Consider the following 21,165-nt stretch of genomic DNA (forward strand, 5'->3'; position numbering starts at 1 on the left):
TCCTCTAATGACATATTAATGACGTAAGGCTGAAGTAAAAATATGACAAAAATGGCCCTCTCACAGGGAGACTATTAGGTGGGACGAAACCCATGTGCCTGGTGGGTCCCATTCTATTAATTGAGTCAACTATGTAGCCATTTGATTGAAGAAACGACTATCTTATCCTAATCAAAGACAGATCCACGTGTAACATCCGTCGGATCAAGATCCAAAGGCGGTGGTGCGTGCGTGTATTTCTCACCCTAATGCACCGGACCACCTTTTGCTTTGGACGGGATTGGCTTGTTTGAACAATACAATTAAAATCAATTTTTTTATATATAATTACAATATAACTTTTAATATTATTATTTTAATAATTTTTTATATTATTTAACTTTAAATTTATCTTTTATTATATATATTTATTTTTAAACTCATCGTATAAAAACTTGTATACAATTTTAATAGTTGTTAAAGAATGAACCTTTCTATAGTAAACCAAATCAATTAATTTGAATAACGTAGACAGAATTATCGGTAGAAAAAAAGTAAATTTTAATTATAAAATGTCATTATAAAATCGACTTATAAAATAAGGTTTGAAATTATTTATATATATTCTTATATTTAACTAATATAATTTTTTTTTTATATTGAAACTTTACAATAAATATATATATCAGGTGATGTGATACTATTTTAATAATGAGTGATCTAATAAATTTAATATTTTTTTAAAAATAAATTTTAAATAATTATGATACTTATGAAATATTTTTATGTGATATATGGAGTTTTAAGAAAAAAAACTAAGGATTGAGAGGAGAAAATAAAAGAAAAATGGGAAGAAATAGGAAAAAAGAAGAAGGAATCTATACCGCTGACTTGTTATTGTGCTTTTGTAAGGTGTTGCTTTTTTGTATTCTGATGGCCAAATCTATAGTAAAGTGATTGAGCTGCACATTTTGTTAGTACAGGTGCGTTCTTTCTCTATCATCTTCAAAAGTATGTTTCTTGCTGTCTCACATTTAGTCTTTATCATACCAGCAATATGGTAGACAACGACTTTCGTGCCCATTTTTATTTCTTCTTACCCTTTTCTTCCCAGCTACATGACAAACATCATTCAACCTTTTTCAATCTCACCATCGATCATTACACAATAATTGCAAAAATATGTTTATACACCACACTATTTTATTCCAAGAGGATTAATATTTTTGGAATAAAATTAGTTGATTTCTAAACGTATAATTAAGAACGTGATGTTGTTCCACATAAACTGGAAGAGATGATTAGGAGTAGGGAATAAAATCAAAATCTTTGACTAAGACAAAGGGTTGTTAATAAAGCAGAGAAAGATTGCACGAGGTAGAATTTGTGAACTGTCTTTTTCTCCTTGTCTTCCCGTTTACTGCAGCGACTCCTAAATTTCAATGCGCATGCAATTGTTCTTGTCTAGTTCAAAATGTTGACGCTCCTTGTGCCTCGACTCCACACACTATGCATCATCACTTGGAAAATTCCTTCGGTGTTCCTGATGTGAATTATCAGAACGTTCTTTTCATGTGAGCAAGAAAATTAGCAGACATGGAAAGGACGTGGAAGACACAAAAATAACACATTTGATATAAGAAAGTTGTAGTGTCATGAGCCGAAACCCGATTATGATTAAGAACGATCGTCTATCCATTCTTGTATTTAAGAGTATTTGATAACGAATCAGTGAGAATTTTGAACGTTTCAGTTTTAGACAGAAGATAACATGTATTATGCGAATTAGATAATTACAAAAGGATTATAGTAAAATCCTCTGTATATATGGAATAACACATAAAAAAGAGAAACATATTACATATTAGGTTATGAGTAAACTTATTTTTTTTCATCTTAAATGTTCTGGATTTAGGATCTGCTAGTGTTTGATCTGAAACATAAGTATTTGGAAAAATGTTAGATAATGAATAGCATATATGTTTGGTTTGGGGATTTTTGTTTGTATTGTTCCATGGTGGTGTTGATTACTCAATGATACAAGGGTGTGAAATTGGACACACAAATTGGTGGGGTTAGCTGCACCTTGGGCCAATCATCCGCCCCAAAATCCATTTCACTCCAATCTAGGTTAATGCCCCACTACTAGACACTACGAATCATCATCTCTCCCAGTCCAAACCCTCAATAATAAGGTAATAAATCCAAAAAGTTGCCCATAAAAGCTTGTGTGTTGAGCTTAGTGAGAAAATAGTTAAATCACTCACTCACCAAACACCATTTTTCTACCCCCACAACCAAGCCACGTTCACATACTGAGACAAACAAACCCCATCAAACCCCTACAATTTCTTCTTTCCCTCTTCCTCTTTAACCCACCATAAAATGAATATGAAAATTCCAAGAGCTTTGGAAACCGAGTTAGTGGACATTTTGCCATTCCCCACAAACATGCCCTTAACTATATTAGACCAACAATTTCAACTTCGCTTTTCTTTTTTTTCTTCACATGCATATTATAAATGAGAATAATAATAATCATAATGCAGAACCAAAAGCTAAAATCTCGCCTTTATATACGACCCATCATGTCACCCCTTGTCCCTATGCTTACACACTCTCACTCACTCTCATTTTCTAAGCCTTAGCTTAGCTGTTGCTTCCCCATTTCCATTTTCTTCTGCCCTTCTTACCTTTGTCACTCATCCATTATCACTCATAACTTTTTTCTCATCACCCCACAAACATGGCCGCCAGGACTAGGACTGTGTCTTCCGTACTTCAAGGTGCGGCGGCGAAAGATGTTCGCTCCGTCGTAGACCACGGTGGTGTAGGGCAGAAGGGCATTTCCGTAAATAAGCACAAAAGCTGATGATGAATGAAGGAAACAACACAACACAAAAGCTTTGCAATTGCACTCTCCCGAGTTTCTGCCTCATCACAATGTGAAGAATTGGGAGAGTGTCATCGTTGCATCGCGGGGAATTGAGGGGTGCGGTCCGAATTACCTTTAACTTTAATTAGCTTCTTAAATTTTTGTATTTTATTTTTCTCTATCTTTCTGTTCATTATTGTTATGTTAATGTGATGATGGAAGAATCATGGGATGTAAGAGATGCATACGAGGTTGCTTGTTTGGTTTTGGTGCTTTTGGTCTAATGGGAGTTTGTCTTCGGTTTGGGTGGTTAATTTAGGAACTCAATGCTTCTGGCATGCATCACTTACACCCATCATCAATGTATTTTCCTTTGTTGTGAGTTTTATAAAGGGAATGAATGAATGAATGACTTTGGTTTTCTTTATTTATTTTCCATTGTTTGGTTCTTCTGCTTTTGAGTTTTTCCTTCCTATGATAGAGATGCAAAGCAGACAATGATAAGATACCAAACGTCCAAAAGAAAATAAAAAAGAATGAGAGAGACAAAAGCAATCGAAAAAAGCAGTGTGTGGCTTTGGTGAAAGAAAGTTGTTCACTTTGGACTTTAATGTCTCTTTGATCACTAACTTGGAATGAAACCAATTAATCAAAAATGAATATTCCACCGTTGATTGAATCGCAAGAAATGAATCAATTTGGATACATATATAATACATATTTGAACCTATTTGTCTTTTTACTAATAATGTAAACATACATTTATAACCAAAATGATTAACTATGCTTCAATCCAATTCCTTCCACTTTTCATAATTGTCTCAAAAGGTCCACTCCTTGTAAAAACAGTTTAAATCTACAAGAATAACCACGTTTTGGGTTGAACATATAAATAGAAGTTGAAAATATTATGTATAAATTTAAAAATTTTCACATGCTTATAAGTTATCTTTTATTTTTATATTTAGAGTATTTATTTGTTTAGGTGTTACGATTTAGAAAAAGAATATAGTTTTGTGGCGATGCCTGGGACAATTTGTAGAAAAGATCTAGCTAACAGAGGTAAAGTGGGTAAATTTGATTTTGCCTGCCCGAAAGCTAATCAAATAAAGTGTCTTTGACATTAGTTATCATTAGTGTTATTAAGCAAAAGAAGTTTTTTGATTATTGACATTAATAATCCTAATCACATGGCCATTGGACTGTATAAAGTCCTACAAGAAAATTGTGGGGTACTTGCTAAGAAGAGATCGATAAAAGGGTCTTATTTTTATGGCTTATCTGTTAAAATAAAATGTGAACAAAAAAAAAACATTGTTAGTTTCAACATTCGTGTTAGTAGTAGTTATGGTTTTTTTAGTAAAAAAATAAAAATTAGTTCCAACAAAAAAATCTACTCACTTGACATTGTAAGGTGATTTGATTGTTTCAAATTAATTTGAAGTAGAGATGGAAACACACTAAGAATGTTAGGTTTTGGTGGAACTAAGTTTGACGAATATCATTATTACTAACTTGAGTTTAATTTATTTAACTAACACATGTTCTTTTTTAGGCTTTTCCCAGGTTTATTTAAAACTGTAATTAGTTTTATTGAAAAACCTATAAATAATCTAATAAATTTAACTAGGTCAGCTAGTCTAGAAAAGCTCATAAGTCTTTTCCATCATATAAATTACTTTATGTTATTTTAAAGATTAATATTAAAAACATAAGAATTTTTTAAAAAGCAACAACTATATTATATTAGTAATGGATAAACACATTGAAGATATGTAGGTCCTTATCTTATCACGCAGTATAGAAAAAATATTACAAACAAAAATAATTAAACCATAAAAAATAATATATATATATATATATATATATATTTATATATATATATAAAATAAAAGACTTAAATGTATTTTTAGGTCTTCTAAAATGAGCGAGCTTTGATTTTGGACCTTATATTTTTTTTTTCATTCTTACGAAATTTGTAATAATTAGTACTTTTAATTGTTATAATATGTGGATTTTGGTTTTAACTCGAGTATAATATTTTTCTTTGATTTCCTCCTTCAAAGATTACATCAGTCTTCTTAATGTATACTAAAAAAATAACATTTATTTATTTTACGAATGAGGATTTAAGTAATATATATTAATCTTATATTAAAATATTAGTACGTGTGACCTTTAATGGTTTCTTAACCATTTATTTAACAATAATGTTACATAATACTAGAAATAAAAAGACAATTAATTTTAGAAAAAAAAAACAAAGAAAATATCTTACAAAACCAAAATCTAAACTCAATCATTTTAAAGAAACCGAAAACATATTTAAGTCAAAGGAAAATCTTTAATCGCAATCAGTAAACCTCTTGCATCCTTTTGATGTACCATCTTATTATATATATAAGCAATTGAATATGATCAAACACTCTCTCAAAATTACAATTTAATTATAAAATATTTAATTTTTTAATAAAATATTATAATAAATTAATTCAACTAAATTTGAAATGTTTCCATATAGTATTAAATTTGAGTTTTATAATTTTAAAAACCGATTTATAAAAGTGCCGAGCTATGTAAAATAATAAAATATTTTTTATTATAAACTATATATTATATATAATGAATATATTAATTTTACAATAGTTATCTTTAAAATACTACTACTACTAATAATTTATAATTAAATAAAACTGAAAATTACACGTATTTATTCACATTGAAAATATTTTCCATAATAAAAAAATTGTGTTTTATTACTTTACCTTTGCACTTAGTGCCTATTCTAATTTTACCGGAAAGAAAATTATGATCACCTTTCTCATAAAAGATGTTATAAACAATTCAAGCAGAGAAAAATATATTTTATACGTTTTTCATTTTTTTTAAGAAAAACAGACTATATATATATATATATATATATATATATATTAGTGTTGCTCCTAACCTCAAATGCAATACTTGTTTATTTTAGAATTCAAAATAACCAAAACATTGATCAATAGAGAAGTCAAGAACTTCAAGAATTCAAAAAACAAATTGTTGAAGAGAAATAGAGGAGACAAAGAAGATTTGTTATATAGGGTATTGAAATCCTTGATAAATTCAAAATGTTAGGAACTAGAAAAGTTTAAACTTCTTAACAGACACAAAGCTTAAGCCAAATTCAACTATGATAAAAAAGTTCTTACAAATGTTTAAGAGAGACTAATTGTACCCTGCAATAAACCCAAAAGTTAAGAAGAAGAAAAAAATGCATTAAAATTTGAAATCTGTGAGTTCAGTTTTGCTTCCCTCGTTTTGAGATAGCATCTTCAAGCTTGTTAAAAAGTCATAAAATCTAATTATGAAGAACTAAAACGTAAATTTTACATTCCTGGTGGGAAACTTTTTGTTCAAATTCTTTACTTTGAAACACACTAATTATTTTTGCGAGAAAAAATCAGACTCAAATTAAAGGTTAAACAAGAAGATTACACTTACCCATTTGTTGATTTGCCAAGTTAGTATCAGTGCTGATTATTTTGGCTGTCATAAGGAATTGACTTCACATACTTTTTCGCGACACCAAACTCCACACAATTTTGGATTTTTACAGCTCATGTGAACGGAATAATCCAGTAAAATATTTATTATAACTATCATACAGAAAATCTCAACATAACTCTTGAATTTATATATCAAATTTCAAATATTTGAGGCACATAGATTTATGGACTAAATATAAACGACATTTTTATAGTCTTATGTTTCCGGTCTTCATGACATACAGATGCGGTGGTTTCCAATTAGTTCTCCATTTTTCAGAGTGAGTGAGAGAACCTGCAAAAACACTCTGACGATCAAGCTAGTCCGAGTACAATATGCAAGTGAGTTGAGAGAGAAAAATTACCTCAGGCGTTTGGCTATCTTTGGTATTTATACCTTTTGGATGAGTCTCACTTGTTATGGGTGGGTCCAAAAGAGAGTCTAATTGTACTTGAATCATGTTTTATAGATAAACTGACTTAATTATGATTAATCGAGGTTTTACGGAATCTAATTAGATGAGGTGAGTTATTTGACCTTCTCAACCATTCAGCCATGTCGACCTTCTCGACCATATCGATTTTTTCAATTATCCAGTAGTACATATAGTATATAAAAATAATGTAAATTTTATTTTATAATCTAATTTTATAGAATTGTGATAGAATTAAAATTCATTCCTTAATATCTGTGATTCATTAATATCGTGGTTACCTAGTTGGTATGAGAAGGGTTGTATGAGAATCTTTATTCAAAATTATTAACATGAGTCTTATTTCAGTCTAGGACCACCACAATTAATGGTTGGCGGCTTGGACGAAAGGGTAGCTGGTATTTGTATATTCTCTGCATTTTGCAGTACAATCTCTTTACCATGAGATTGAAATATTGGAATAGGCCAACAAGGAAGTTACAAGGAAAAGGATGATTGAACTTAATTTGGAAACTTTGAACATGGATCAGCTTGCAAGAGAAGGAAACTTAGTTGTCATTTCATTAAATGAGAGGAGCAACAAAATAGTTGCAAAGCTAATCGTCTTTCTGCACATTCATTCTTCAATATAAATAAGGGCATTCCTTGAATGTAGTTGGTGTCTGTCACTTTAAGATGAACATCAACTAAGTTGTTCAATGGGTTCTACCATAATTTCAGATCATCCAATGAGTCTTCAATAAAAACTTATATTTGGTCCCTTGCAAATTCATTTCATATTTGAGGTTGTAAATTTATATTTGATATTTGTCGTTTTCCCTTGGCCAACTCAATGTAATAGAAATTGATATATTCTTTACAATTTAGTAGCACAAACATTGATTAATTGACATTTTGTGTATTGAGACTGTGAGGTCATGAGTAAAGTTCGATCACGATCACATGGAAAAATGGTCTTAATGTTGATATCTGAAGTTAATGAAAAAATCTCATTTATTTCTCATAAAGAGGAGAAGACATTAATCATGGAGATTGACTGAAGATTGTAATTAATTTGGGAATATAACTCAAAACAAGACCAGATACAAAAAAAGAATGGGAGGAGAACACTACCCTATATAAGGAAAAGAAGATGACCTGATAAAGGACAACAAACAAGACACGACCATAAATGAGACAAGTGGAAGAACGACAGATAACAACTCACAGTGAGTAATTCCAACTCATATTTTACACTATACTCACTATATTTATGTTCTTACTAACTTGAACGTCGGAGTATATTCTGCAAGTAGAACACCTTCATTTCTTTGGAACCAATTCATGAAGCTCGCAAATATATAATTCGGTGACCATTTCAGAGTTTAATCGATTGAGATGATCTAGTTGAGAAACATCTCTCTTAACTAGGAGTCCAATTCACTCACTTTTTTTTTTCATCCAAATAACTTTACTTTTTTTCCTTCTTTTCTTTCCATTTCCAACCTCACCAAACAAAGTCTTAACTCTTGGACAATCTCTTTAGGTAATGAAATAGCATAGTGTATTTGCAGGCCGTATTGATACCATATAAAGCAAATAAAAGGGACATGTTTTATATGGTCAAATATCTAAGTGGGTAGCGCATAATCTCAATTTTTAACACTTTTAATAAAGATAATTTAATATCCAATTATTCGAACTCATCTCCTGTCATAACTATTATCATGAGACATTTTTCAAATTTTAAATTTATAAATAAATTAATAACAATTAGTTAAAATAAAAAAGGAATCATAATTATCTCAAATCATCAAATAACAGTTTTTTTTTTTTTGCAGATATGAATGTTGCATCCATTAAGAACCAACCCATGAACGTTGGCCTTTCACTGTTTGATTCCATAAAAGATAATATTTTACTTGGCCTCGTCCAACCCGATCTCGTCCTTTTATTTTACCAATTATTTTTTGTTAGCTTAAATAAGAATGAGATCAAAATTTTCGAATAATTAATTTTTATATAATTTTTCACAGTTTTATTTATTTTGTTCACATTCCCCTATTTTAATTTATATTTTTTACGAAATTTATTATAAATTATATTTTGAAAATAATATTACCAAAATGGAAGGATCGTCGCATTCGCAGCAAACAAGCGTGGAATGCAATCTTCAACTTAACTTTTTGGTTTTTTTTTCTCCCAAGTCTCCATCTTGGTAGTCAATTTGTTATTAATTGAAAATAATCTAGTAATTATTTTTAAATCTTAAAAAATAGAAACTAATTTATATTTTTTCATAACTATATATTTAAAAAAGAAGAAGATAAAAAGAAGTTAAATCTTACGAGGAGTTATTTCATTCAAGTGGCTCCTATTTCTGAACTATTTCTTTTCAAATTTTCCCAATTATTTTGAAAATGTGAAATAAATGTTTGAAAAGTATTATTTTTTAAAGGTGCAATTATTTTACGGAAAAAGATTGGAATTGTTTTTGTCATGTCATCTTCTTTCCTTTATATAGGATAATGTTCTCTCCCATTTTCTTTGTATGTGATATTGTTTTGAGTTATATTTAATCTTGCATATATGGTCAATATCCATAATTAACACTCTTATAAGAAATGAGATATTTTTTATTAACTTCATAGATCGACATTAAAATCATTTTACCATATGATCGGATTCGGCCCATGACCTCACAACCCCTTAGTGTCAAGCATAAACTAATGAGACTAATAAGTTCATAATCATTACATTTAGAGATCGTATTTGTTTTCACCTTATTATTGGACTCAGTCCATGACCTCGCAACACTAGTATTATCGTGTTTTTAAAATATTTTTTGGTGTCTCTTCCTTCAATATAGAAAGAAAAAACATACCCAAGCCTTTCACATTTTGTTTGTTGTTTTTAACATTTATTATTTGAAAATTTGAGGTGATTGTTTCACTAGAGGACATATATGTCCATTAAGTGATTGCTATTTGTTGTAGTATGAAATAATGCATGTGACATATTAATCATTGATGCTATAAAATCAGAATCTTATCATAATCCAAACAGCTATCTAACCTTCTTCCCACCAAGCTTTTTTTTTTTTGTCATTAAAAATTTCTTGTATCATATTGCATTTCTTATCATCCTCATTTTTTTTTGGCTGAAAATTATCTTCTATATTTTAGATAATTATTTTCATAAACTCTTAAAAAAATGAAAAGTAAAAAACTAATTTTAATTTATGTGAAAAACAAATCCCTTTTTTGTATAAATATTTGAAAGTAGAATTTAAATAAGAAAACATTAATTTTGCAACTGCCACCGTCGAAGCATTTGGGTCCATTGAAGTTGAATGATCGGTTTATCTTGTTAGAAAATGAAGATTAAGAGGTCACTTTTGATAGCAAGTTGGATTCATTTATCTATTTTTCAAACAGTTAAGACCACTTTCCACTTTCTATCTTTAGATATTTTAGTCAAGAAAAGAACAAAGCTTATCGTTGACGTGGAAAGAGATAACTTACTCAGCCAAATTAATTTTTAATAAAAAAAATATTCAATTTCCTCACTACCATTTATTGACTAATTTGTGTTTCAAAACATGACTTTATAACGAATAAATCCTTACAAATGTGTAATTTTAGTTTTTTAAATTAGGTTCAAATCGTGCTTAATAACACAATTTGAACTTTTTTTTTATTAAACTTATGTTTGCAAATACAACTTTATTTATTTTTAATAAATCATGCTTACGTGTACAATTTATATTTTTGTAAAACTTCTTTTTGTTGTTTCGTTTGTTATGTTTGCAATTGATAGTCTAAATCAAATGAATAGGTTATTGGCGCATAATTTCTTTTAAATGTTTATTTAGGAAATTTGGTCAATAAATTAAAAATTGATATTAACTGAATAAATTTTGAAAAAAAAAACGCAAAAAGAATGTTGTTGCTCAAGTTAAACGAATAAAATTAATGAGAAAAAAAATTATAATGCATGATTTTGCATACGGTAACATTCATTTAGACAAAAAAATAATACCTTTTTTTATTTATTCTTTTTTTTTTCCCTCAAATTTCGTAATATTAATAACAAATTTTAATTTATTAACTAAATTTTATAATTAAACAAACCACATCTGAAAATAAAAGGTGTCAACAACTCATCTATTCCAACATGATAAATGTATACAGAACATAATAAATGAAATAAAAAAAGGAAAAAAAAAACAGAACTCATCCATGCAAACACTAACTGATTTCAAGCACTATGTATATTTTTTTATTTTTTTTTAAAATTTAGTTATTTGAATAAAATAAAAAGTAAAAGGCTGTTTTTAATAAAGTTCCCAGATGTTGAAGATTCTCACACAACCTTTGCTGAGTTTTGTTTGGCATTGAAGTAGTTGGGTTGGAAAGCAGGAAATGGATGGAGAAGAATGAAGAAGAAGAAAAATATGCATAAAAAGCAGAGAAATTTGAGCTTAAGAAGAGTGAATAATGAGGGAGTGAGAGAAAAATGGTGAAGTATTAATAATAACAGTGTTGGTAGAAGGGTTGGATTGGGTCCATTCTAAAATTATTGAAAGAACAAAAAAATGTGAAAGTGATGCAGTGAAGAGGGTTGTGTTGGGGACCATATATTCCACCAAACTATTCAAATATAGCAATCATCGCAATTATTTTGAAACCTTCACTTTAACCCATTTTATACTGTGTTACCTAATTGCTTTCTAACACAATTATCATCACCATTTGGTGTGTATTTTTACACTATGCAACTACTATAATGTTTGCATATTTGGAGGTACTGGGGATTTTATAGCCTCAAATCATGTGCTCATTTTCATTCTTCTACTCCATTTAGATCATCACACATTTGGCATCTCTCCATCTACCTGACTACCATATCCTTTAACATCACACTAAAATTATTATGTTTAGTTTAAATATATTATTTTCACCCTTTTAAATTATTCATCAAGATCACCTGTATAATACAATTAGATTATCTGCAAAATATGACTAAGATGTAATTGAGTCTTTTTTGAACCCTATGCATAGGTCCATAGCACCAAAGATCCAACCAAAAGGTATAAACAAGAGAAACACTCAAGAAACAAAAGTAATAATCAATCAATCTCAACACTTACAGATCATATTCAGATTAACTTGAGCGTCGAAATATCTTAACAGATAACTAGTAAGAACGAAAAGACTAAAAAATTGAGATACCGAAAAACCTAGAGAACAATATAAAAAAGAAACACGTGGAAGACTTCGAACAAATTGAATTATTATTTGAAGGGATAGAAAGGTAAAGATGTACATATATTAATATTAATTTAAAAAAGAAGTAGAATTAGAGAGCACCTGAGATTTGTTTTTATGGTTGAGAAGGCGAAGAATTGTTAAGGAGAATGATAGTGGTGCAATTAGTTTACGCGTATGCCTGTTGAGATTGGTCATATCAGTGGGATCATTCCTAACCTCAAACGTTTAGCTTGATGTGAAAGTGCAGATTGGGGCTCAACCAACCATATCAATATAAATGAATTAACTCAAAAAGTGACATCTTAATATAAATATGAAATTAAATGTATTGTTTAGACATTGAGGTAAGGGTGTTGAAAGAAATAATGAAATACACAAAGGGTAGGAAAGGAAAAGGAACAGGGAGAAATGGTATTTAACATCAACAGCTTTTGCCAAATTGGAAAATGGCCACTCCAACTCACCACCAACCTTCTCCACCTCACACAAAACTCCACACACACTCTCCTATTTCCCTTCATTCACAATTCATTCATCACCACATGCACCAACACACCCTTTTTCTCCCAATTAATGCCTCAATAACACATCCCTTTTCCCTTAATTCATCTAATTAAATCACTTCTATTTCATCACAATACATACACTTTCATTAAATATCAATATTTTAAGTTTATTTACTGTTATTCCCTCAACAAAAATTAAACTTTCACATAATTCATATTAATCGTTTTTCTAACACCCGATAAAAGAGGCCTCTATAAGCCACCCCAAATAAAAATTACAATGAACTCAATAACTTCCACTTCGGGTATCGTAATTATTTACTTCAACTTCTCCTTTGACCCTTTTTATTTAATTTCCAGAATTAAAATTCTTTTTTTTTCTGATCATTTTTATTTAAAATTCCAATAGCTAGAAACGGTGAATCAGAAGCATCCAACATTTACCAGATAGTGTGCATAAACTTTCTAATATCTCCGATTATTAGAATAGACACAAAGGAGTGCAAAATTTACAGCAGATAAAAAAGGATTCTCGGAAGAAAACCCTTCAAAAAATACCTTCACCAAAACTACTGTTAAAAAGGACAAAAAGAAGAAAAAAAAAATCTAGCCTAATAGTAATAATAATAATACCCTAAAAAAAACAAAAAGGCCAATATTAAAAAAAAAAAGGAGGGAAAGTAAAGAACGGAAAAGAGAAAAGAAACCGCGTCCAGGTCTGTAAAAAGTGATCGCGAAAGAGGGGTAAAAGCGGGAGATTGGAAAACCGAAACGGCGCCGCATCAGTGAAGGGAGAACCAAGAGATGAGTTGTTGGCCGAGGCGGCGTTCGGTGAGGGCCACGCGGTCGTCGGAGAGGAGCGGGGAGCGGCAGAGGGGGCAGTTGAACTTGTAGTGGTGGAGCCAGCCGTCGAAGCAGCGGCGGTGGAAGACGTGGCGGCAGGGGAGCATGCGGAGCTGGTCGCCGTCCTGGAAGGCGGCCTGGCACACCACGCAGGGGTGGTCGTGGGCGGCTCCTTCGTGGAAGAAGAATTGATTGCTGAGCTTGAGCTGATCGGAGAGCATGATGAGTCCGGCGAGGCCGGATCCGACGGCGGCGAGGAAGCGGTCGTCGACGATCTGGTGGGTGTGGAATCGGGCGAGACCTAGGGATTGCAACAGCGCGAGGAGCATGGAGCGGAGGTAGTTGACGCACATGGCTATCTGCGCCAACACCAGCAGCGGAATCGAACCCGACGACACGTCGTTTAGTTCGCTCTGCAAACCCATGATTCCAATTTCCCAATCAACTCTCCACGATTTAACCAACACAGAGAAACACGATTTTAAGAGCTCGCGGTGTATCGTATCGTGTCGTGTCGTCTTTGTGTGGATTGCAAGAACACAACACCTTCCACCTCTTTTATAAAAACCCTCTCTGATGTGATGTCAGAACTTCACTATTCTAATTCCATTTTATTCCCATATTTACAATTTCATTTAGATAAATAACACAGATTAACTCAACCAACTTGGAACGCAATAAATTAGGTTTCTGAAATTCAAATAATTACACAATTTCTCAACACGTGATTAAAAATTGTAATGTGAGGTTTTACCTTTTTTAGGTTTCTATGCAACACATGATTTGTGTAATTTGATATGGATCTGCGACATTAGAGTCAATGGAAGGTGATGATTTATTTAAAAGGAAGTAAAATGAACACCAAATGAGCATGTGATCTTTATCTCATACATTGAACTAGTTTCGCTTTTGGAACGTCAAAAGCTGGACAGGATCTTTCACAAATATGCAATGCCTTCATCTTCTTCTTCCTCTTTTTTTTCCACATTTTTTTAGCATGCTCTCTATCTAAGTTCAATTAACCACACCTCCAAAACTATTCTACCAATAAAACTTCTAAAACCAAACACGTTTCTTAAAACTTTTAGCCGTGTTGTTTCGGTTAGCTGTGTGAATTTCAGTCAAAGAAGTAAATCGGGGTGTATAGAATCTTTGTTTTCCATTTTATCCCCAAAAACATACTTTATTATTCTTTTACTCGATTACTTTAAGATTGTGTGTCCCCATTTTTTTAATTGTAAAGCAAAGTACCCTCTAACGTTATTTCTGAATTTTTCTGTCTCTTCCTCTAACGTTAACTCGCATACATCATTTTGCTTCTGCTCTAACCTCATCATTCACAATTTGTCGCCTCAATCTCTTCTCATAAAAATAAACCATCATCCATTCCCTTTTCTCAACTAATATTCTTACCTGCTTGCATCCTTTCTTCACTTTCATCTTCATTCTATGAGATCAATTTCATAGATCTAGACTTATTTCTTTAAAACTTTAAATAAAAATATAATTATTCCTTTGGAGATAGCTTCTACATTAATTTCAAAATTACACGCTAATGAGAGTAGTATGTTAAAAACAAAAATATATTAGAATTTAACGTGTAGAGTTTGTGAAAGGCCAAATTATTTGCTCTCTGCTAATAATATTTTTTTTTTGTTTGTCTAAAAGGATAATTATCTTTTGTCAATGGTTGATAATTGTTGATAAATAAGAACATGTATGACGAGAAATAAAAATATTTTAAAGTATTATAAGATTGAATTTGACTAAAAGTCAACTTCTTAATATGATCTAAAATAGATATTTCATTATATATAAGTGAGTGTAAATCTCACTTTATATTTTTTATAAGACTGAATTAGGTTTAACATTAAATTCTTGAACTTGTTAAGCTGATAAGATTATAAATATATAATCTTACTTATGAGTTAAAGAAGTTAAAGAGTATTAAATAAGTTTTTTTATAAAATTAAATTAGATCTAAAGAGTATTTTTTTAGTTGATATTCATGTATGTTATTTTATTCATCATGTAGAAAAAATTAATATTTTTTATACTTTAATTATAGACAAAATCCAGACAGACAACTTTATCCCTACACAATCCTCTGCATCTGCCTTCTTTCTCACTTTCATTTGTAATTTTTGGAAGATGGACACATATTTTCTTAAAATGAAACCGTGCGTGTGCTCTTCATATTTCCTTTCTAATTGTTTCCATTTTTGTTTTGTATTCTTTTCTTTAAAAAAAGGAAAACCGTGTTGCCCCTATGTCTTCCAAAGGAGTTCCTTCAACCGCTAAAGTGTATATTTTAATATTCAATTTATAATTTATTGCAATGCAACAATTAATTTATATATTATAAAGTGAATCTTGATACATTTTTTATGGTTCAAAATAATATTTCCTTATTTTCACATCGCCAACAACTTTTTTTTCCTCTGAAATTACAAAATCAACGAATTGGTATAAAGAGTGTACGAAATAGGAACAGTTTTGATATTTTTTTCTTATAAGATTCTAGCTTGCTACGATTTGATTGGAGAAAAAAGAGGAACGCATTCGCCACAAAGGCACTGCATATAAGTTGTCAACTTCAATCTTTTCTATTATTATTACAAGTAAAAGGAAATTAGACCCCAAAGTGTGGGATGATTAACTAATTAGTAGAGTTTAAATGTGCAATTTAGAAAGCCAAACTCACATAAAGCAGAGATATGAAGATGCTTGGAAGCTTCCCTTCCTTCTTGGACTCCTTTTTGTAGATATTCTTATATGCACAAAATCATGTAATTAATTTTGTAGGGTCATGCTACGGATTGAAAACACAAATTTAATTAATTTGATTCAGATTTTTTATTTTCATTTTAAGATTTAATTTTAATGATTAAATAATATTTATTTATTTTTATATTTTTAACATTTTAACGTTTAATCCAATTTGTCTAATTCTTTTATATAACTCACAAGTTGAAAAAAAAATCATAACCTCCACCTCTTTAAAATCAATTTTCTATTTTTATTTATTTAATAATAATAATTCCAATTCGAATATAGTCACGTTTATATCTCGAATTCCGTATCTTATGTGTCAACCATTTGAAATTAGTTTGTACCAAATTATTTAAGATAACTTATGAATAAGGGAAGTGCAATATTGAAATAATCAGTTTGTAACAAATGATCTTGAACTTATCAGTGTCCAAGTATATTTTTTTTCTCACACATAGAATAGGACTCTTAGAGCATGCAAAGAGCAAAGTATTTGTTTTTTCTTTCCCCACTCAGAATAACATATACTTAACATTGATAAGGATTATAGTACATTTTTTAAGGTTGTCTCTAGTGGAGACCTATTCCTAAATAATGGTAAAGTAAAAACAAATTATCTTTAGAAGAATTTTACAATTCCACTACACTTTGGGTCTTGCTTATGGTCAATTTTCTGAATACAAACATGCATAGCAATATTACACATAAATGTATTTGGTATATAAATGTTTAATTTTTTTTTTAATGTTGTCATATTTAATTCACCTCCATGGAAATCTTGAATTTTTACCACTCTTGTACGATCACTACAAGAAAATCATGAAATAGAAACCAATTTTTAGAGACCAAAATAATTAGTTGCAATAGTAACTAAATTAGAGACCATTTTGGAAACTAAAACAAAAATTGGTTTCTAAATTAGTTTCTATTATTGTTAAATAGTTTTTAAATTGGTCTCTAATTAGCAACCAAGGTTTTAGAGACTAAATTTAGAAACTAAATAATTGGTAGATAAAACATTGGTTGTTAATTAGATACCAATTTAGAAACTATTTAACAATAATAGAAAATAATAGAAACTAATTTAGAAACCAATTTTTGTTTTAGTTTCTAAAATGGTATCTAATTTAGTTACTATTACAACTAATTATTTTGGTTTCTAAAAATTGGTTTTTATTTGATGATTTTCTTGTAGTGGATAGTTTGGAAAAATTTCCTATACTTAATTACAAAAATTCATGTCAGTATATTTTTAATATAATTATTATCTTAAAATAACTCAAAATTTAAGAGATGAACATTATCAACTTAAGATTATCATGGAATTAATAAAATAACTCTCAATCTCTTTAATATCCATTTGATTATCTATCTGTATAGATAAAGGGGTTTAGATAGTACTTGTGACTTGACGTATAATTGTTGACGTGTCGATAATATTTGTTTTGCTTCCTTCAGGGTTTCTTCCTTAAATGTTCACGTTCGGTCGGAAGTGACCTGCAAAAGACACTCCGACACTCAAGTAAGTATTCTTGTCAAGTGTGTTTTTTTTTGTAAATGGTAAAAAACGTACCTTACTCCTCCATAGAGGATTCTATTTATTATAGCATTGGTTTAATTATTAACTTACATGCATCTCGTCCGTTAGTTAATCAGTTTTAGTTGGTTTGTTAAAGATATTTTTCATATATTTCGGGATACGAAATGACTCATTCAATGTCATCATAACTGCTGCTACTTGTTATTTATTGTATACCTTAATGTACTATTTGACTCGGACGGATTGAGTTGACTCGTCGAGTACCGATCAATATAAATTATAAATTATAATATTTTTATATTTTAGTTTTGCATATGGAGAAACCCATTACAATAAAAGTATTAATCTTATATTTTTTTTTAGATATTTTCACAATCCAACCAATGAAAGAAAATTATTACTAAAAATATATATTATATTTTTTTCTAGAAAGATGGAAAATAGAGGCATTAGACACTATAGTAAGTTAAGTTTAGAATATAAAAAGAATTTAATGATTAAAATACTTAAAAACAACATCGTGTTTCTTGTAATTCGAGTAAAAAAATACCATTTATTTTTTATATATAAAAGATTGGAGATAGTAAGATTTAGAAGAAAAAAATATGCAGTTATAGTTTTGGAAAATAAATGAAGATATTGTCCACCAACTTGTGATATGGTGTCCCCAAAGAGCTATATAATAAGCAAGTTGAGAAACATGCTGCACTATGGGTGGTAACGAATATGAATGTAAGGACGTCCATATTCAGTAGAAGATTTCAAATAATGTAGTAACAAATTAACACCAAAGAATTAGATTGTGGTATTTACGATAAAAACCTCTAATTAATTAGGAGTTGTCAGAGACTAATTAATAGCGTTTGTTTATTAATAGTTGTGATAGAAAAATGAAAAGAATCTGTTTGCCAACTTTAATCTTGTGGCGTGTATTAATGTATCTAAGTCCATTAAAGAAGCGGATAATTAAAATATGTTAATTAATTAAGATAAAGCAAGGAATTGATAGCTAAACAAGAGATGGCCAAACGAATATGTCACCAAGATTTGCGACACACAGATTTTTGCGTAATCTGCGCTGGGTCGGTCACTTCTGTTCATACTATAAACATAATAATAATAATAATTATTATTATTATTATGTTAAAAAGAGTTAACTTGCTCTCGAACGGGTATTAGGGTCTGGAGAATGATTGTCTTGTTCCTCTACTCGGTCGGTCGTTAGCTCTCTTAGCTTCATGTTTCACCTTCCTCCTTTCGGTCGTCTGGTAGTACGGGCTGGGATGGTACCTGCAGAAGACACCCCGATGATCAAGTTAGTAAGGGTGACGACACTCGGTTGTGAGAGTACTGTAGATAATGACGTACTTGATTCTTGCTGTGCTATTTACATTACCTTAATAGACATTCGTTGGTATGTCAAATTAGGAGGTTGGTTCCAGTTTAGAGTTACGTTAAACAATTTTTAATTATAGATTAATCATGTTAACTTGGTCAATCCATGACTCGTCGTCATTGATCAATCGACCACGTATTAATACGTGACCTTTTTATTGTAATCGAGTTACCTCCGATCGTACAAGTATAACTTATTATAATTTTTAGAGCTGATAATAAACTGAGAAAACAATGTAATTAAATATTATAGCCAAACATCATATTCATATCAATATTCCGACAGAGACAGTAAAAATGAATTCGGCATAATTAGCAAATGATATAGAGATTTGGAGATTAATCCTCCTCAAATTAGATACCTGTCCTTTTGTCCTTAATTAAACAAATCTTTTACTCGACTATTAAAAACTAATCAAATAATTAACCTAAACTAGATACAAGACTTGTTACATATGAAAAATAACCAACTATAAATAAGGAATTTTAGACGTGAAAAAATACCAGTTACTCATTAATACTAAATAATCTGGTGTAAGAGGGTTTTTATATTTCTTATATAGAATGAAATATGTTTTAATAATTTTAAATGGTGACAAAATTTAAAGATATATCAATTTTCATTAACATACATGATGAAAAAAGTCAAAGTATTACTTATATTTTATACTAAATATTGTTGATCCAAATATTTCTTATCAGCAATTAAGATAATATATACAGGTACAAATTTATTTGTTAACCTTTAATAAAAAGGATAAAACATATATTTTACTATTTCACGTTATCATTAACCAATTCTTACCCAATTTTACTCATAATTGTTTTTAAAGGAACTTCAAATAACTCAATATTTTATAATATTTTATTTTGTCTTTATGTATAATACATAATAATATTTATTAATATATATTAATTGAAAGTTATTTCTTTTGAAAAGATAATTAATTGAATAGTTGATAATTACTAATTTATTTTAATTAAAATAATAGTGTCAATTACATAACATTGAAATAAGTGCATAATGATGAAAATTAAATGACACAAAATAAATAATTTATTATTATTTTTCTTCTAAATTTTTCATCAATTTTATACTATTGAGTTTTTAATAAATAAATAAATAAATCATATGGTTTTCAGTTGCAGCTGAAGGTATGTTATTAATTAACCTTAAACCCTAAATCTAAATAAATCAAATAAAAATAATTAAAATATTTTTATTTTATGGTTTTCAATTGTAGCTTATGATGAAGGTATGTTTAAACAAATCAAGAGTGAAGCGGAGGAATATATATATATATATATATATATATATATATATATATATATATATATATATATATATATATATATATATATATATATATGACAAGAGAATAACTAGTGTTATTTTGAACTTTGTAGAAAAAGAATATATTTAATAGATAGGGTAAAACTAGTAAGTCTAAAAGAAATAAAAATAATAATTACGATGAAAAACTGTAAAGTCAATAGAAAGAAATAGATTGACATACTTGACAAACTAGATGTTAAATTTATTTAAGAAAAAATAACTTGATGCATAAAACAATCTTGAAAAACATGAATGTATATGCATATATATAAATTTTAATAGAAGAAATTATCTAAATATTTCTATAAAGATAATGTCTTAGTTCTAAGAAATTAATAATGTACAATAATAAGTTTTAAGTGAAGAAACATCTTCAAGTAACAAAATGATTAGATTAAATTTTGTATATTAAGATCATGAGTTTGTTTGTAAATGAAAAAGAGGGTGTGAGTGTTTTATCAAACTCATGGTTAATTTTTCAGATGTATGTGTTTAGGGGGTTTATTTTTGGGTTGAGTAGGTATTTTGTAATTCTAACGTTCAACATTGTGAATGTTGAAATGAAGTGTTTTAGGTATTTTATTTTATACAAAGGCAGGAACATCTCTGAAGTAGTTCACATTTATTTATTTTTTTATTACATATAAAAAATATTAACTTTTAATGTATATAAAAATAAAAATAAAATTATTTATAATCATTTTAC

The 21,165-nt window shown here is 29.3% G+C and overlaps 1 protein-coding gene across 1 annotated transcript; it reads right to left on the reverse strand.

The window, feature by feature from the left end:
* Positions 1 to 13,026: 13,026 nt before the first annotated feature.
* Positions 13,027 to 13,994, reverse strand: LOC137828066 (E3 ubiquitin-protein ligase RHA2A-like). The gene has a single exon (XM_068634486.1). The coding sequence runs from the start codon at positions 13,839 to 13,841 to the stop codon at positions 13,356 to 13,358; it is 486 nt and encodes a 161-aa protein (XP_068490587.1). The 5' UTR covers positions 13,842 to 13,994; the 3' UTR covers positions 13,027 to 13,355.
* Between the last annotated feature and the right edge of the window lie 7,171 nt (positions 13,995 to 21,165).

The sequence above is a fragment of the Phaseolus vulgaris genome, chromosome 7 (assembly GCF_000499845.2).
Source record: "Phaseolus vulgaris cultivar G19833 chromosome 7, P. vulgaris v2.0, whole genome shotgun sequence".
NCBI lineage: Eukaryota > Viridiplantae > Streptophyta > Magnoliopsida > Fabales > Fabaceae > Phaseolus > Phaseolus vulgaris.

Excerpts from the sequence above, each read along its gene's own strand:
- LOC137828066 (XM_068634486.1), bottom strand. The coding sequence starts at position 13,841 with ATGGGTTTGCAGAGCGAACTAAACGACGTGTCGTCGGGTTCGATTCCG.